This window comes from Mobula birostris, chromosome 10, assembly GCF_030028105.1.
Source record: "Mobula birostris isolate sMobBir1 chromosome 10, sMobBir1.hap1, whole genome shotgun sequence".
NCBI classification, from domain to species: Eukaryota; Metazoa; Chordata; class Chondrichthyes; order Myliobatiformes; family Myliobatidae; genus Mobula; species Mobula birostris.
In genome coordinates, this window is record NC_092379.1 from 75,233,876 (window position 1) to 75,251,859 (window position 17,984).

The 17,984-nt window shown below is 38.4% G+C and overlaps 1 protein-coding gene across 2 annotated transcripts in view; it reads right to left on the reverse strand.

The window, feature by feature from the left end:
- Positions 1 to 3,299: 3,299 nt before the first annotated feature.
- LOC140204539 (interleukin-13 receptor subunit alpha-2-like) overlaps positions 3,300 to 17,984 on the reverse strand; it is a 49,479-nt gene continuing 34,794 nt past the window's right edge. For both annotated transcript variants that reach the window (XM_072271250.1, XM_072271249.1), the window contains exons 6-10: positions 13,991 to 14,175; positions 12,296 to 12,441; positions 10,574 to 10,721; positions 8,898 to 9,030; positions 3,300 to 6,202 (exon numbers count right to left, since the gene is read on the reverse strand). In XM_072271250.1, coding sequence (XP_072127351.1) covers positions 6,121 to 6,202; positions 8,898 to 9,030; positions 10,574 to 10,721; positions 12,296 to 12,441; positions 13,991 to 14,175 — 694 coding nt within the window. In that variant the 3' untranslated portion in view covers positions 3,300 to 6,120. The remainder of the gene's footprint in view (positions 6,203 to 8,897; positions 9,031 to 10,573; positions 10,722 to 12,295; positions 12,442 to 13,990; positions 14,176 to 17,984) is intronic.

The window sequence follows — 17,984 nt, forward strand, 5'->3', positions numbered from 1 at the left end:
TAAATTGATGGTTTGCATTGAAGACTACCTTAAGAGCAATAAAGCAATTCTGGGTGAATTTGGAGACAGAATCTATGCACGTCAGCTCTGACAGTTTGCAGGCCATTACTTCCTGCAAGGCAAAATCTAACATTATAAATGGCTGTGATACCTATCTCCCAGGTAAGCTCAATGCCTTTCCTGCACACTTTGAAAGGGACCTGTTCAAATCCCTGCAGCATTTGGCGACCATAAGACATAGAAACAGAATTAGGCAAATCGGCTGATCAAGTCTGCTCCCTCCATTTATTATCCTTCTCGACCCTATTCTTCTGCCTTCTCCACCCATTCTTCTGCCTTCTCCCTGCACCCTTAGACATCTTTACTAATCAAGAAACTATCAACCTCAGCTTTAAATATACCCAAGGATTTGGCCTCCACAGGCATCTGTGACTATGAATTTCTCAGACTTACCACACTCTGGCTAAAGAAGCTCTTCCTCACCCCTTTTGTTAAGGGGCACCTTTCTATTCTCAATGGATATCCCTCTATTCTGAGGCTGAGCCCTTTGTTATTAGACTGTCCCAATTATAGGAAACATCACTCTATCTAGGTCTTTCAATATTCAACGTGTTTCAGTCAGATCTCCCCTCCTCCTTCTAAACTCCAGTGAGTACCAAGCCATCAAAAGCCCCAGAGCCAGCAAACGATCCTCGTATGTTAACCCATTCATTCCCGGGATCATTCTCGTGAACCTCCTCTGGACCCTTTCCAATGCCAGCGCATCCTTTCTTAGATAAGAGACCCAAAACTGCTCACAATACTCACAAGTACTGCCTGACCACTGCCTTACAAAGCCTCAACATGAGATCCTTGCTTTCATATCCCAGTCCCTTCACACTGAATGGTAACATTGTATTTGCCTTCCGTACCACTCACTCAACGTGCAAGATAATCTTTAAGGAATCCTGCACGAGGACTTCCAAGTCCCTTTGCACCTCTGATTACTGAATTTTCTACCTGTTTAGACAATAGTCTATACCTCTATTCTTTCTTCCAAAGTATATTACCATACACTTCCCTACACTATAATCAATCTGCCACATCTTTGCCTGTTCTTTAAACTGTCTATCTGCAGAATCCCTGTTTCCTCAACACAGTCTGCCCCTCCACATATCTTTATATCACCTGCAAACTTAGCCATGAAGCCAACAATTCTATCATCCAAGTAATTAAAAAGAAATGGTCTCAACATCGATCCCTGCAGAGCACCACTACTTACTGGCAGCCTACCAGAAAAGGCCGCCTTTATTCCCACTCAATGTCTCTGGCCAGTCAGCCAATCTTCAATCCATGCTAGTATCCCTCCTGTATTACCATAGAATCTTGCCTTGCTTAGCAGCCTTATCTGTGGCACCTTGTCAAAAGCCACCTGAAAATCCAAATAGACAGCACCCACTAACTCTCCTTTGTCTATACTGCCTGCTACTTCCTCAAAGAATTCTAACAGATCTCTCCTTAGGGAAACAATGTAGACTTTGGACTATTTTATCACATGCCTCCAATTACCCCAAAACTTCATCTTTAATAACTGACATCTTCCCTATCACTGAAGTCAGGTTAACTGACCTGTAATTTCCTGTCTTTTGCCTTCCTCATTCTTCTATGAAGAGTGGAGTGACATTTGCAATTTTCCAATCCTCTGGAACCATTCTAGAATCTAGTGATTCTTGAAAGATCAATACTAATGCCTCTTTCATTAGCTACCTCTTTCAGAAACCTGCAGTGTAGTCCATCTGGTCCAGGTGACTTATCTACCTTCAGACCTTTTAGCTTCCCAAACACCTTCTCATTAGTAACAGCAACTACAGTACATTCATTTCTGCCCCCTGACACTTTTGAATTTCTGGCATACTGCTGGTGTCTGCCACAGTGAAGACTAGTGCAAAATACTTTCTTAATTTCATCTGCCATTTCTTTGTACCCCATTACTACCTCTCCAATGCCATTGTCCAGCAGTCTGATATTCACTCCTGCCTCTTTTACTTTTTGTATGTCTGGAAAAAACTTTTGGCATCATCTTTAATATTATTGGCTTCTTTACCTTCATATTTCATCTTTTATTTCCTTATTACTCTTCTAGTTGCCTTCTGTCGGATTTTGATTTTATGGAAGTATAAGTGTGATGCCACCCTTTGCAGTCGATCACAAATATCTCAATGTGCTCAAAAATGTCAGTGTAGCATCTGGAAAGAAGATTAAATAAACACAAGGCCACCCTTAGGAACTGTGAATAAATGAATAAAGCGTCTCTCTTTATTAATAATCAGACAGATGATTAAAATGTAACTGCACTCAAGACTAAATGGTTAAAGGCAATGAGATTGGAATGGAGAAGGTTCCAGAGGACTGAAAAATTGCAAATGTCACTCCACCTTAGGAAGGGAGAGAGGCAGAAGACAGGAGATTATAGGCCAGTTAACCTGACTTCAGTGATTGGGAAGTTTAGACTTGAGGAGAAATCCAAGGAGGTGTATGTTGGTGGTTAATAAAGTCTTAGAACTACTATGACCAAAGAGGAACAGCAGTATGGCTGCTGAGACCAAACTAGCTCCAAATTGATCCTGATAGAGCATGGAAGACCTTCATTATACGTGCAAATGTATGGAGTGTTTTCCTGCATAATGAGCTGTGGGACAAGTTCTGTGCAATTTAATAGATGAGCAAATTCAATCTAAATTACTGATTGCACAAGATTTAACACTTACTCATGGAAAATAGTCACATCCGTAATAATGGTTCCCTGCAACATCAGAGTATTTCAACTATTGCATAATGTTAGTGTTATGCTCTACGTGCGCAGACAACAGTTGCAAATGCTCAAATATGAAGCACAAGTCATTTGATCAAGTTTAGCATAAAAGCAAAACTATAAATCATATTTTGCTGGTTGAAAGAGCAAAGTGTTTCAACTGCAAAGTGAAAGAGAATGTAGATACAATGTGTTAAAATATGCTCAATATAGTCAGCAAAAATGACATTAAGTCAAGTAGTGTAGAGACTGGTCAACAGAAAGCCACGTGAAACTTGGACAACACTGAAGCTGCAGAACACTATAAAGAACAAGCTTTGACAGTACTTATGTCACTGGGATAATAACTTTGTTTCCTTTTCCACAGATCTTGTCTGACTTGTCGAATAATTCCAACACTTTCTGTTCTTATTACAGATGTATACCATCTGTAGTTTTTGCTTTTTTAATTACAATGATGCTCTTTATTCTCACTTATGTAATTGAAAAGTAAATTTTTACAGTGAAAATTTTATTTTTGATCTTCTGCATCCAAATAACACAAACTACAAAGGAAGTTTTACAAATATATGACATTATTGTGCAGGATAATCTTTTATTTATTACAATTAACTAATATATTGAAATACGTTTTAATGACAGCATTTCATTTCTGAATGTTTTATATGTAATGTTGATTAATAGGCTCATTCTGGTCATTCAGTTCAATCCCAAGGTATTAACTAAAGAGCAAAATGTCCTAATCAAATAAAAAAATACTGTCCATTCATTTCATTGTTTACAAAAGCTTGCTGTGCTCATATTGTCTTCTATATTTAATATCAGAACATTTACTTCATGTGCATTGACTCAAACTGTTTCAGTTTTATTCACTTAAGATTTTTATAACACAAGTATTAGTGCAGTTTTATAACCCAATTAACGAAAGAGTGAAAAGACCACACTGATTTCTCAAGAACCAGCAATTCTCGTGGCAGTTTTGCTTGCTAACAATGCACATTCAAAAGCCAAACAACTAAAATGTTTAGTGCTGATATCTCACTATAGTACTGCTAAATACTAGGGTTAAATATGTAAGCATATTGTGTATACATACTGAATTAAAGACCATTTTCAATGGTGTTAAACGGAAACAGGAACTAATATCTTCTCTTTAGCTTAAAACGTTTGTATTTACGGTACTAGAACATAGAAGATAGGAATAGGAAAAGGCCCGTTTAGCCTTTGAGCCTGCTCCATCAGTCAATACAGTCATGGCTGATCATTTATCTCAATACCATATTCTCTCACTCTCTCTGTAGTCCTGGATGCCTTTTAATTCTAGAAGATTAACTTCTTCTTTAAAATATATTACAAAAATAGCCACAAAAACTGCACTTGAGCTTCTTGAATCATGAAATGTATTCTATAAAATGCTATCTAATTTTTTGATAATATTGAACAGCATAATACTTTATACACATAAATAATACAGTACTACAGCATGTATTTCTGTCAACCAGTTTTCCAATTCATTTAGTTGTGTCTTATGAGACCACTGCTCCTTGCAAACGCACCTAACTTATCAGTAACATAAAATATTGCTATTTAAAAACATTTCTTCCAAGCAGACTTTGTACAATACATCCAAAAGATCAGGACTGAACATTAATTTTCATAATTCAGAAAAAAACAATGATTGCGCTTCCATCCTGAAATGTAGAACAGCTTCCTGTTGATGGAGACGTTCCCAGTATTGTGTATGACTCTAATTTTTTTAAAAAAGGAAAAAGAGCAGAGTCCTAGGACAATAATGACAGGGTGCTCAATATTGAGGGAAAAGACAAACACTTATGGGACACAACCCAGGTTGTTTTGATGCCCCCTGGCACCAAGATCACAGAAATGTTCTAAGGCAGAATATACAGTCACAAGTTGTATTTCATCTGAGTTGGAACAACATGAGTAAAATGGGGGCTGAAGTCCAGTATTGCGAGTACAGGGAGCAGATTAGAGAGTACGACATCTAATCTTTGGATTACTTCAAGTGCTATTGAATATAAAGATTGTAGGAAAAGTTAAACGAACGTGTAGCTGAAAAGATTGTACCACAGGGCTTTTGATTTCAAGGTCATGGTTAAAGTTTCGGAAAAGATGAGACATACAAGGCAGGCAGATCATATCTGAACTGGAAAATGTCCATTATTCAGTGAGAGAAAAAATGAAAACTCTTCAAAGTAAACTAAGTTTTCATGGTTCGTAACTGTAATGACACAAGGATCAAAGAAACTGAGGTAAGGAATTAATAAATAGGAATGTGTTACTGTTTCAATCATGGCAATTTGGCTGAAAGATGGAAGCTCAACTTTCCAGGTATAGAATCATTTTCAATAAATGTTTGAGGGTGAGAAAAAGAGTATAAAAAGGGAAATGATACTGTAGAATTAAACAAGGCATTCATTTCTGAAATACAGAGAGGGAATATCTGAAGGGTTCTTCAAATGAGCCCACAGAGATGGACCTTAGGGACAAAGGAAGGGTGATCTGTTTGCTGGGGGTGTATCACAGGCCCCCAAATATATGTTTATAAGGGGCAAAGACATAGTGGAGAATTTGTCACCTTAGCAGGTGTGGCTAAGACTGGAGGGCACACATATAAGGTAAGGGATACAAGATTTAGAAAAGATTTGAGAAAGAATATCTTTTCACTGAGAAAGTAATTGAAATCTGGAACTCACTGTCAGAGCGTTGTTCACAATATTTAAGAAGCATTTAGATGAGCACTTGATATAGAGGGTTTGGGATGAGTACTGAAAAATGGGATTAGTATAGACATGTACTGAATGGCCAACAAGAACATGGTGTATCAAAGGGCCTATTTCTGAGCTCTATAACTCTCAAACACCTCTGTAAGTTTTATATGCATCTGAATTTACGTTGATAGGAAAATCACACTTCAAGAATATCTCTTCAGCCATGTTACACTTGGAACATACTGTGGTCCTAAGATATATTGCTTAATTCCAAATCTTCTTTTATAATATCCTCACAATGTAATAGTTCAGCTTGCTTTCCAAAGCGCAATGAAGTACCCACTCATTCACAAGAAATGTCTTGAGAGTTGCACAATTTGAAAATAACTGCTACACTGTTGCTTCACTATAAAATTACCCTGGCTCTTGCAAAATGCAGCTGTTAAATCTACAATCATCTAAGGAACAACAGAACTTTTAAAGACTGAATACATAAAAACCCATTCTGTATGGAAATTCTTAAATTGTATTCATTTAAAATGCAATTAATGAGAACTTTAAATGATCAGTAATACTCTTAAAAGTGTGAGCAATATTTCAGCAGTCGATGCATTTTCTTTCTTTGATGCTCTTGGTTTCTTCAGTAAGTAACACATTGAACTTTTCCTTTGCAAAGGATCTGAAGAAACAAAAACTTAATCATGAGGAGAATATTCATCAGTTTAATGACTACTTGACTTTAAAGTGAAATGAGATATCATAAACGCAAAAGATTCTGCAGATGCTGGAAATCTGGAGGAACACACACAAAATGTTAAAGCAATCCAGTAGATCATGCAGCGCTTATGGGGAGGAATAAAGAGTCCACATTTTTCTCTGAGACTCTTCATCGGGACTGGAAAGAAAGGGGGAAGAAGGTCAGACTAAGGTGGTGGAAGGAGGAGAAGAATGCAAACTGGTAGGTAATAGGTGAAATCAGGTGAGGGAAAGGTGGGTGGGTCAGGGAGGGAGGATGAAGTAAGAAGCTGGTTCTTTACTTGGATCCTCGCTTCCTTTATCTTTAAATAAACTAACTGACAATGTGGTGGTCAAACATACTTTGAGGATTTGGTCACAGTTTAGAAAATATTTTGTTTTACTGAGATTCTCCCTCTCGCGTCCCATCTTTTCTAATTGTTTTTTTTTAATCCATCTTTAATTGACTTACCTTTTAAAGAATGGGATAGATTGGGTATTAAATGATTTCAGGATTTGTTTGATGGAGGGAATCTCTCTTCATTTGTGCAACTCTCAAAAAAATTTAACCTTTCCAATACTCACTTTTTTCGATACTTACAGATTAGAGATTTTTTAAGATCTTGATTACATACATTTCTTACAAGTCCAGATAAGAATATAATAGATACAATTTTTAAGCTGAAACCCTCTGATAACAATTCAATATCTTACATTTATGGTCTACGGTTGGGACTGAGAAAGGCCCCTTTAGATAAAATTAAAGGAGATTGGGAAAAGGATTTACAGATTTTCATATCTGAAGAGATCTGGAAGATTATTTTAAAATTGATTAATTCTTCATCATTATGTGCTCGTCATTCTTTATTGCAATTCAAAGTGGTACATAGAGTTCATATGTCTAAAAACAAGCTCTCTCGTTTCTATGCAGATATTTTCCCTTACTGTGATAGATGTACTAATGGAGTGGCCACACTAATTCATATGTTTTGGACATGTCCAAGCCTTGAAAAATTTTGGAAAGATGTACTTCAAACTTTTTCTGTACTTTTCAATGTCAGTTTTAAACCCAATCCTTTGACTGCCATGTTTGGCATTGTTGAGGATAGTGCTACAAAATTGAAGCCATCTAATTTGCGGGTATTGGCCTTTATGTCTCTAATGACCAGGAGGGTGATCTTGCTCAAGTGGAAGGAGGGCGCCCCGCCCACTCATGCTCAATGGCTATCTGACGTTGTGTTGTGCCTTGATCTAGAGAAGATTCAGTGTTCGATTTTTGATTCTAAACATGATTTTCTAATGTTATGGGGACCCTTTCTGACTTATTTTCATAATCTTTGAACTGTTAGTATAGTATGGATCTGAGCCATTATTATTATAATATCATATGGTAAGGTATTTTTCTTTTCTCTTCTTTTTTTTTTAACCAACCAACTCATTTTGGTAGTGGGGGTAGATTTTTGTTAATAAAATACAATTATTTTATTTTATTTCATAATTCAATCTTTTTTTTCTACATGATTGATTTGGAATATGGGATTTAAATGTAATGTAATATGGGATCATATTACTGTGATTTAAATGTAATGTAATTCATATTATTTACTTGTATCCTTATGAATTTTGTATTTGTATTCATGCAATTTATATAATATCAATAAAAATATTGAAAGAGAAGTTGGCAGGTGATAGATGTAAGAAGGAAAGGGCTGAAGTGAGAGGACTCTGACAGGAGAGGACAGTGTGCCATGGGAGAAAGAAAGAGGAGGGGCACCAGATGGAGAAGATGGGCAGATGAAGAGAAAAGAAAGAGTAAGAGGGAAGACAGAATGGTGATTGGAAGAAGAAAGAAGTGGGAGGGGTGAAATTGATGTTCTTGCCATTAGGGTGGAGGCTACCCAGGCAGAAAATGGAGTGTTGCTCCTCCCACCTGAGTGTGCATTCATCATGTCCGTAATGATCTGATATATAGGAAACGGAAAGGAAGTCAAATCGAAATGGATGGCCAGCAGGAAATTTTGCCTTTTGTTACAGTGGAGTGAAGATGCTCAATGAAATGGTCACCCAATCTACATTGGATCTCACTGATGCAGGAAAGGCCACACCAGGAACGGTAGTTATAGTAGATGACCCTGACAGACTTGTCTCACCTGGATGGACTGCCTGGGCTCCAAATAGTAGTGAAGAAGGAGGTGAAGTAGCAGGTGTAGCACTTGCCCCACTTGCAAAGATGTGCCAAGGGGGAGATCAATGGGGAGGGTCAAGTGAACAAGGTAGAGAGTGAGAGGGGTAGGGAAAGACATGCTAAGGAGATGAGATATTCCTCACTTGAATTTAAGTTTAGTGCTAAAACATGTTCAGTCATTACTGGAATCAAACTACAATGCTTTGATAATCAGCTCCCAGTAACTTTTTAGAACTTTTTTATGTTACAGCAAAAAATATATACTTAAATCATATTTCATCTAATTTAAAATAGCTGTGCAATGAGACTCTTAAGTGTGAATATTACAATTAATGATATCTCTCATTTGTGAGATTGTGATCAAGAATATTTTATATTTTGAAATATTAAGGTCATTGATATCATAAAAACATGACATAAAATACATTTAATTGCTTTTGTATAATATGCTTACCGCTTCCATCTGATCCAGCAGCCGAGAATACTCACGAGCAGAACCAAAGTGATTAATGCCAATGATGTGAGTAAAATCAGCTCATGCAACAAGTTAAATTTGATAGAATCATTTTCCCTGTCTGCTGAAGAGTCTGCAAGTTAAGAATCAGTTTAGTTTCATTGATAGAGTTTCACCAAGAACAGATATTAATGACATTTTACCAAATCTATATTAATTACAAAAGATCAGTTTTTAGTACAAGAACACTTCCATTAATTTTACCATTAGCAATATAACTTTCATCATTGTTAGTACAGAGAAATCAGAAATGACTCCTTTCTTCAACATTCATTCCCCACCAATCTTAATCATGACAAAAAATATTTTAGCGCTGTCTATTTTTCATTTCAAACATAATTTAGATAAGAGATCTTTAATTTTCAAACAATTTTATATATCAGCTTGTGCACAGGAAGTAAATTTAGTATCCCCTGACGCTGCAAATTAAACATTAGACCTGTTTTCTCATTGTGCACCTGTTAGTAGCCAAGCACTACCAGGAGAAGCACACTATTTAAAACTTCAAAATAAAATGCAGATGCTGGAAATCCGAAATAAAAAACACAAACTTGCTGAAGTTCATCAGCATGTCTGGCAGAATCAATGATGAGAGAAACAAGAGTTACAGTTTCATGTCAGTGAAACTTTGGCCTGAAACTCCTATCCTTCCTTCTGTCTTCATGGAGTGTCAGCAGAGTGAATTTGTGTCCTAGTGGTTGTAACAGTCACTCAACTGGTCACAGCAAAGACTCAGTTAAAAATAAAATGCTGGGGAAAGCTAATCAATCAGGCAGCATCCTTGAAAGAAAATGGACAGTCGATCTTTTGAGTTGAGACCCTTCATCTGGACTGAAACGAAGGTGAGATGGCCAGTATAAAGGGTTAGAGGGATTGGATGGCACAAAAGTTAGCGTGGGATAAATGGATCCAGTTGATAGACAAATGGAGGAACAAAGTAGTGACTTAAATAGGGTTATGATAATTGGAAGGCACATAAGGCTAAAGTTGATGGAATCTGGTGGGACAGGAACGTGGTACATGGAAACAAGTGAGGATGTTTGGGAGGGGAAGAGGGAACAGTGGGGCAGGGAACCAGTGAAAAAAGGTGTAGGTGATGGGTGTTAAGGCTGGGATGAGTGTAGAATAAAGTACAGAGATCAGGATGCGCACTTCCTCCAGTCTGCATATAACCTTATGCTGACCATGGAGAAGGTTGAGGACAGGCATGTGGGTGTGGGAAAGAGGAGAAGAATTATAATGGCTGGCAAACGGAATTTCCAGGTAGTCATGGCAGACGGTATGCAGTTGCTTGGCCAAGCTGTTGTCTAACTTGATGTAGAGGAGTTACCCAGCAGAACTAATATCTAAAACTTTATACTGAGGATTTCAATATTTTGGATAATTTTGCCCAACATCAGAATATATTGCAGAAGTAACATTAAATTAAACATAATGATGTCTTGTGTATATTAAGACATATTAGTTCATTACATATTAGTGTAAAATATTTAAAAATATAAAGAAAGTTACAAAGATTTGCATTAATTTTTGTATTGGCTTTGTGACAGGCTTATCATAGGTTGTCACACCAAGTTCAGATCTATTTTCCACTGTCAGTCAAAGATATACAGTACCTTGCAAGCATTGGGCAGGGCTCCAGTCACTCCAAAAGCTTTTTTCAGCACAATACTTGTGGACAGTGGCTCTTAAACGAACACAGAACTTTGGTTTAACGTTCACGTTCAGGAACGTATAGGTAGTTTCCTCAAGAGTTACATTCGGCTAGAAACGAAATTGTGAAAATAATTTAAATTCTTACAACTTGGGGTAAAATTGAGACCCACTTTGTGCAGAGATGAGTGAAGCAGAAAAAGCTGATAGTGTTTTCCTGATTTAACAAAGAGTTTACAATTGAAACGTTTGCCTGTTCTTTGCCTTTGGAAAGAATGAGTGCACAGCGAGGTCTACAGGAGAGGGGAAGAACCAATCAGCCTTTTAGATGGGGTAGGCATTTTGAAAAGAAATATAAGAAATATAAGAAATATGAGAAAAATAACTCTACAAGACAATATCAGATTCAATAAGATCCTGCTAGTGATGAAGCTATTCTTCAGAAGACCTCTTACAGATAATACTCGACAACGGGCACAATTTTGGAACGTACTGAATAACATTAAATTTATTTTTCTTACAGATTTTCTTCTTATTTGACTGCTTTATAATTAGTGTTCTATTTATCTTGCAGAAACTCAGTGAGGTGACCATTTTTCATTATTTTGCCTCAACAATCAAGCAGCTTAACCCTGAAGGAATTATGCTTAAACCAGCCTTGTCGAACATTGACAAGAACGTTTAGAATGTGGCAAAGCAGAAATCGGAGCTTAGACTCATTTTCATCTCCATAAATTAGCAGTGTTTGGTATCATAGCATCAATAATACAAAACAAGGATTAAATATCAAGGATTGTATTATGGCTAACACAAGGACACAAGGGGACATAGTTTTAAGATGATTGGAGGAAAGCATACATGTCAGAGGCAGTATATTCACACAATCAGTAGTGGGTACATGAACTACTCTGTCGGGGTAGTGGTAGAGGCAGATACATTAGGGGCATTTAAGAAACTTTTAGATAGGTACATTGATGATAGAAAAATTGAGGGAAAGGTGAGGCTGATCTTTAAATAGGTTATAAAGTTGGCAAAACATCATGGACCAAAGGACCTGCTGCAATGTTCTATGCTCTAAATGCAGTCTAAAGCAGAGAGATGGTCCTAAAAGAACAACGTTAGGAGGGAATAAAAAGGATGAACCATTGTAGTAGACAATTAAAGCAAACAATAGCAATTGAAATTTTACCTTAGTACAAGTTGCAGCTTGAGAAATGGTTCAGTAGATTTGCAAAAACAGAGCAGCAGTGACATCAAATCAGAAAGCTTCACATCACACATAATGTTGTATTGCATTGGCAATATTTTTTATTAGAAATAAAACACAGTTTCCAAGATCAAATCAATTGAGAGGGCAAGAAATAAAAATATACAGTCAGAAGATGATAAGGTGAAAGGAGGCTAATGAGAGGTATCAGGACTGGTATGGATCTGTTCCTTGGTTGCAATTTTGGGTACACTGGGGTTGAGACATTTTTTGATAGGAATTAAGAGAGAAGAGTCCTCTAACTCACAATTGTGATAATTGGGAGATTGAGGCAAAGGTTATTTTACTCTTTGATTCCTGCCTCTATTGAGTGAGACTTTATTATAAAAGGTCTCAATTTAGAACATAAACTTAGGGCAAAGCAAGCAGCAAGAAAACAGAGTTTGACATTATTTGCCCACATGAAGTGTCCACCTACTTTCCAGATAGAGTCTTTTCCTGAGTAATGAATTTCATATTCCAGGCAGTGAGGTTTGATTTTGCCAGCTGGGGGCTCCCATTGGAGATAAATGATACCATTCTTTGACGCAGTCATGTTGATTTTATAAGGAGCTGCTGGCTTAACTGAAAGTGTAAAAGTATTTCATGAGTATAGTTCCAAAAATAATAGTTACTGCCAGTTAAATTTTTAATACTTCTTAATAAAACAAGAGTATAATACAGGCTCTTTATGCATGATGTTGTACTGATCTACTGTATATAAACCTTCTCCAAAATCAATCCAACCCTTCCCTCCTACATAGTCCATGATCCAACATGCTTTTTTTCTTATATCTATATGCCTATTATAGAGCTCTTGTATGTTCCTTTCATATTAGATTCTACCACTACCCCTGCATGCCAGGCACCCACCACATACTGTGTAAAAAACCTACCTCTGATATTTCCTCCACTCACCTTAAATGAATACCCTCTGGTATTGGGCATTGTCACCTTGGAGAAAAGACCCTGGCTATCCATTGTACGTATGCTTCTCATAACCTTATACTCATCTATCAAGCCACCTCTTATTCTCTGTCAGTCCAAAGAGAAAAACCCAAGCATGCTCAACCTTTCCTCAGAAGACATGCTCTATAATCCAGGTAGCATCTTAGTAAATCTCCTCTACAAACTCCCTAAAGCTTCCTCATGCTGTGTATAATGAGGGAACCAGAACTGAACAAAATACTGAGCACCAAGTGTGGTCTAAAAGGAGTTTTATAGAGCTGCACTATACACCATCTTAACCACCCTATCAAATTGCATGGAAATTTTGAAGGATCTGTGATCCCTCTGTTCCTCCACACTACTAAGAACCTGGCTATTATCATTGTACTCTGCCTCTTCAAGTTCAACCTTCTGAAGTGAATCACTTTGCACTTTTCCACATTGTGCTTCATTTTTCACATCTCCACCCAACTCTACATCCTGTCTATATTCCATTGTAATTTTCTATACTATCCACAATACTACCAACTTTTGTGTCATATGTAAACTTACTAACTTAGCCCTCCATTTGCCCACCTAAGTCATTTATAAAAATCACAAAGAGCAGGGATCCCAGAACGCCTCCCTGTAGAACACCATTGGTCATCAGCCTCCAGGCAGAAAACACTCCATCTACTACTATCCTCCACCTTCTGTGGAGAAGCCACGTATGAAACCATATAGGCGACTTTCCACAAAAACCCCAAGCCTTTATGGATGAGCCTAGCCTGAAAAAACCTGTCTTTATTTCTAATATGAAGGAACGATGTTCAATAGCTAATTTACATTTGACTTGCAGAAATTTTCACTCAACCTCTCTTCCCACAGAAGAATATAATGGCACAGAATGTCTATGTGGAGTTTTGATGTTCTCCATGTGAATATCTGTGCTTCCTCCTAGTGCTTGGACTCCCCTCCCACCCCAATCCCAATGATATGCAAGTTGGTAGGTTACTTGGTCACTGCAAAGTCCCTATAGTGAGTGGTAGAATCTGTGAAGAAAGGATGGAAATGTAGGGAGAATTGACTTCAGAGAACATTAGTGGGGCAATGAAAATGCTGTGGACCAGCACAGATTCAATGGACTGAATGACCCCTTCCGTGATAAGAAAATAAAAAGCATTTTAAATGCATCACTGAATCTTACCAAGATCCTGAAGCTGGAATACATAATATGCTGGCTTCACTGGATGAGTTCTTGAGGTGCCATTTATGCAAATGTTGAAATCAGTGAACTCGACGAGACTGTCTTCGTAAAAATGGCAGCCAACATTATGATCTACACTTTTAATGTAAGTTTTGCATTCCATGGCTTGGTCCAGCTTGTGATGCCTGTTAATATTGAAAGGGCAATTAATTCAAATACAGTTCCGATCAATCAAGTACAAAAACATCATGTTTAACAACTTACCCCATTTCCTACAAATCAGATTTTTCCATAACAATTTCAAATGGTGATTTAAGTATTCTTTAGTATGAAAACAGTGGACTGTTCCCACATTGTCATTTTGTAAAGTCTTTCTTTCACAAATTTTAGCTCAGTAATTTTAGCAGAAATGTGACAGTTTATTCTTCATGGAATTTTTGAAATTGACAAATAGGACATCAGCTAAAAACACAATCACCACTGTATCTGTTAGATATAAATATAAATTTTGGTATAAAATGTACAAAATCACCACTGTACTTGCTAGACATTTGCAGTATTTGTCAAGATCATGATATGATTGAACTCATACTGCAATTTGAGAGGGAGAAGCATAATTCACATGTATCTGTACCACAATGGAATAAAGGGAATTACAGAAGCATCAGAGAGGAACATGCCCAGGTAGGTTGGAAAGGATACTGGTGAGGATGACGGCAGCGCAGAGATGGCTGAAATTTCTGGGAATAGTTCACAAGGCTAAGAGCTAAGGGCTAAGAGAGTTGTAAAAGAGCGCCTGAAGGCTTTGTGTGTCAATGCAAGGAGCATTCGTAATAAGGTGGATGAATTGAAAGTGCAGATTGTTATTAATGATTATGATATAGTTCGGATCACAGAGACATGGCTCCAGGGTGACCAGGGATGGGAGCTCAACGTTCAGGGATATTCAATATTCAGGAGGGATAGACATGAAGGAAGGGGAGGTGGGGTAGCGTTGCTGGTTAAAGAAGAGATTAACGCAATAGAAAGGAAGGACATAAGCCGGGAAGATGTGGAATCGATATGGGTAGAGCTGCGTAACACTAAGGGGCAGAAGACACTGGTGGGAGTTGTGTACAGGCCACCTAACAGTAGTAGTGAGGTCGGAGATGGTATTAAACAGGAAATTAGAAATGTGTGCAATAAAGGAACAGCAGTTATAATGGGTGACTTCAATCTACATGTAGATTGGGTGAACCAAATTGGTAAAGGTGCTGAGGAAGAGGATTTCTTGGAATGTATGCGGGATGGTTTTTTGAACCAACATGTCGAGGAACCGACTAGAGAGCAGGCTATTCTAGACTGGGTATTGAGCAATGAGGAAGGGTTAATTAGCAATCTTGTCGTGAGAGGCCCCTTGGGTAAGAGTGACCATAATATGGTGGAATTCTTCATTAAGATGGAGAGTGACATAGTTAATTCAGAAACAAAGGTTCTGAACTTAAAGAGGGGTAACTTTGAAGGCATGAGACGTGAATTAGCTAAGATAGACTGGCAAATGACACTTAAAGGATTGACGGTGGATATGCAATGGCAAGCATTTAAAGGTTGCATGGATGAACTACAACAATTATTCATCCCAGTTTGGCAAAAGAATAAATCAAGGAAGGTAGTGCACCCGTGGCTGACAAGAGAAATTAGGGATAGTATCAATTCCAAAGAAGAAGCATACAAATTAGCCAGAGAAAGTGGCTCACCTGAGGACTGGGAGAAATTCAGAGTTCAACAGAGGAGGACAAAGGACTTAATTAGGAAGGGGAAAAAAGATTATGAGAGAAAACTGGCAGGGAACATAAAAACTGACTGTAAAAGCTTTTATAGATATGTAAAAAGGAAAAGACTGGTAAAGACAAATGTAGGTCCCCTACAGACAGAAACAGGTGAATTGATTATGGGGAGCAAGGACATGGCAGACCAATTGAATTATTACTTTGGTTCTGTCTTCACTAAGGAGGATATAAATAATCTTCCAGAAATAGTAGGGGACAGAGGGTCCAGTGAGATGGAGGAACTGAGCGAAATACATGTTAGTAGGGAAGTGGTGTTAGGTAAATTGAAGGGATTGAAGGCAGATAAATCCCCAGGGCCAGATGGTCTGCATCCCAGAGTGCTTAAGGAAGTAGCCCAAGAAATAGTGTATGCATTAGTGATAATTTTTCAAAACTCGTTAGATTCTGGACTAGTTCCTGAGGATTGGAGGGTGGCTAATGTAACTCCACTTTTTAAAAAAGGAAGGAGAGAGAAACCGGGGAATTATAGACCGGTTAGCCTAACGTCGGTGGTGGGGAAACTGCTGGAGTCAGTTATCAAAGATGTGATAACAGCACATTTGGAAAGCGGTGAAATGATCGGACAAAGTCAGCATGGATTTGTGAAAGGAAAATCATGTCTGACGAATCTCTTAGAATTTTTTGACGATGTAACTAGTAGAGTGGATAGGGGAGAACCAGTGGATGTGGTATATTTGGATTTTCAGAAGGCTTTTGACAAGGTTCCACACAGGAGATTAGTGTGCTAACTTAAAGCACATGGTATTGAGGGTAAGGTATTGGTGTGGGTGGAGAGTTGGTTAGCAGACAGGAAGCAAAGAGTGGGAATAAACGGGACCTTTTCAGAATGGCAGGCGGTGACTAGTGGGGTACCGCAAGGCTCAGTGCTGGGACCCCAGTTGTTTACAATATATATTAATGACTTGGATGAGGGAATTAAATGCAGCATCTCCAAGTTTGCGGATGACACGAAGCTGGGTGGCAGTGTTAGCTGTGAGGAGGATGCTAAGAAGTTGCAGAGTGACTTGGATAGGTTGGGTGAGTGGGCAAATTCATGGCAGATGCAATTTAATGTGGATAAATGTGAAGTTATCCACTTTGGTGGCAAAAATAGGAAAACAGATTATTATCTGAATGGTGGCCGATTAGGAAAAGGGAAGGTGCAACGAGACCTGGGTGTCATTATACACCAGTCATTGAAAGTGGGCATGCAGGTACAGCAGGCAGTGAAAAAGGCGAATGGTATGCTGGCATTTATAGCGAGAGGATTCGAGTGCAGGAGCAGGGAGGTACTACTGCAGTAGTACAAGGCCTTGGTGAGACCACACCTGGAGTATTGGGTGCAGTTTTGGTCCCCTAATCTGAGGAAAGACATCCTTGCCATAGAGGGAGTACAAAGAAGGTTCACCAGATTGATTCCTGGGATGGCAGGGCTTTCATATGAAGAAAGACTGGATGAACTGGGCTTGTACTCGTTGGAATTTAGAAGATTGAGGGGGGATCTGATTGAAACGTATAAGATCCTAAAGGGATTGGACAGGCTAGATGCAGGAAGATTGTTCCCGATGTTGGGGAAGTCCAGAACAAGGGGCCACAGTTTGAGGATAGAGGGGAAGCCTTTTAGGACCGAGATTAGGAAAAACTTCTTCACACAGAGAGTGGTGAATCTGTGGAATTCTCTGTCACAGGAAACAGTTGAGGCCAGTTCATTGGCTATATTTAAGAGGGAGTTAGATATGGCCCTTGTGGCTACGGGGGTCAGGGGGTATGGAGGGAAGGCTGGGGCGGGGTTCTGAGTTGGATGATCAGCCATGATCATAATAAATGGCGGTGCAGGCTCGAAGGGCCGAATGGCCTACTCCTGCACCTATTTTCTATGTTTCTATGTAAGGCGCAGAATAGATATTTCCTACAGAGGAAGAAATTCTCAAGTGGCAGGAGTAGGCAACCGGGGCTGACAAAAGAAGTTAAGAACTGCATAAAAGCCAAGGAAGGGGCATATAAGGTAGCAAAAGTGAGTGGGAAGTTGGACGATGGGGAAGCTTTTAAAATCCATCAAAGTGCAATTAGAATAAAGCTATAAGAAAGGAAAAGATTAAATATGAGGGAAGACTAGTCAATAATACAAAGCAGGATACCAAAAGCTTTTTCAGTTATATAGAGTAAAAGGGAGCTGAGAGTTCATA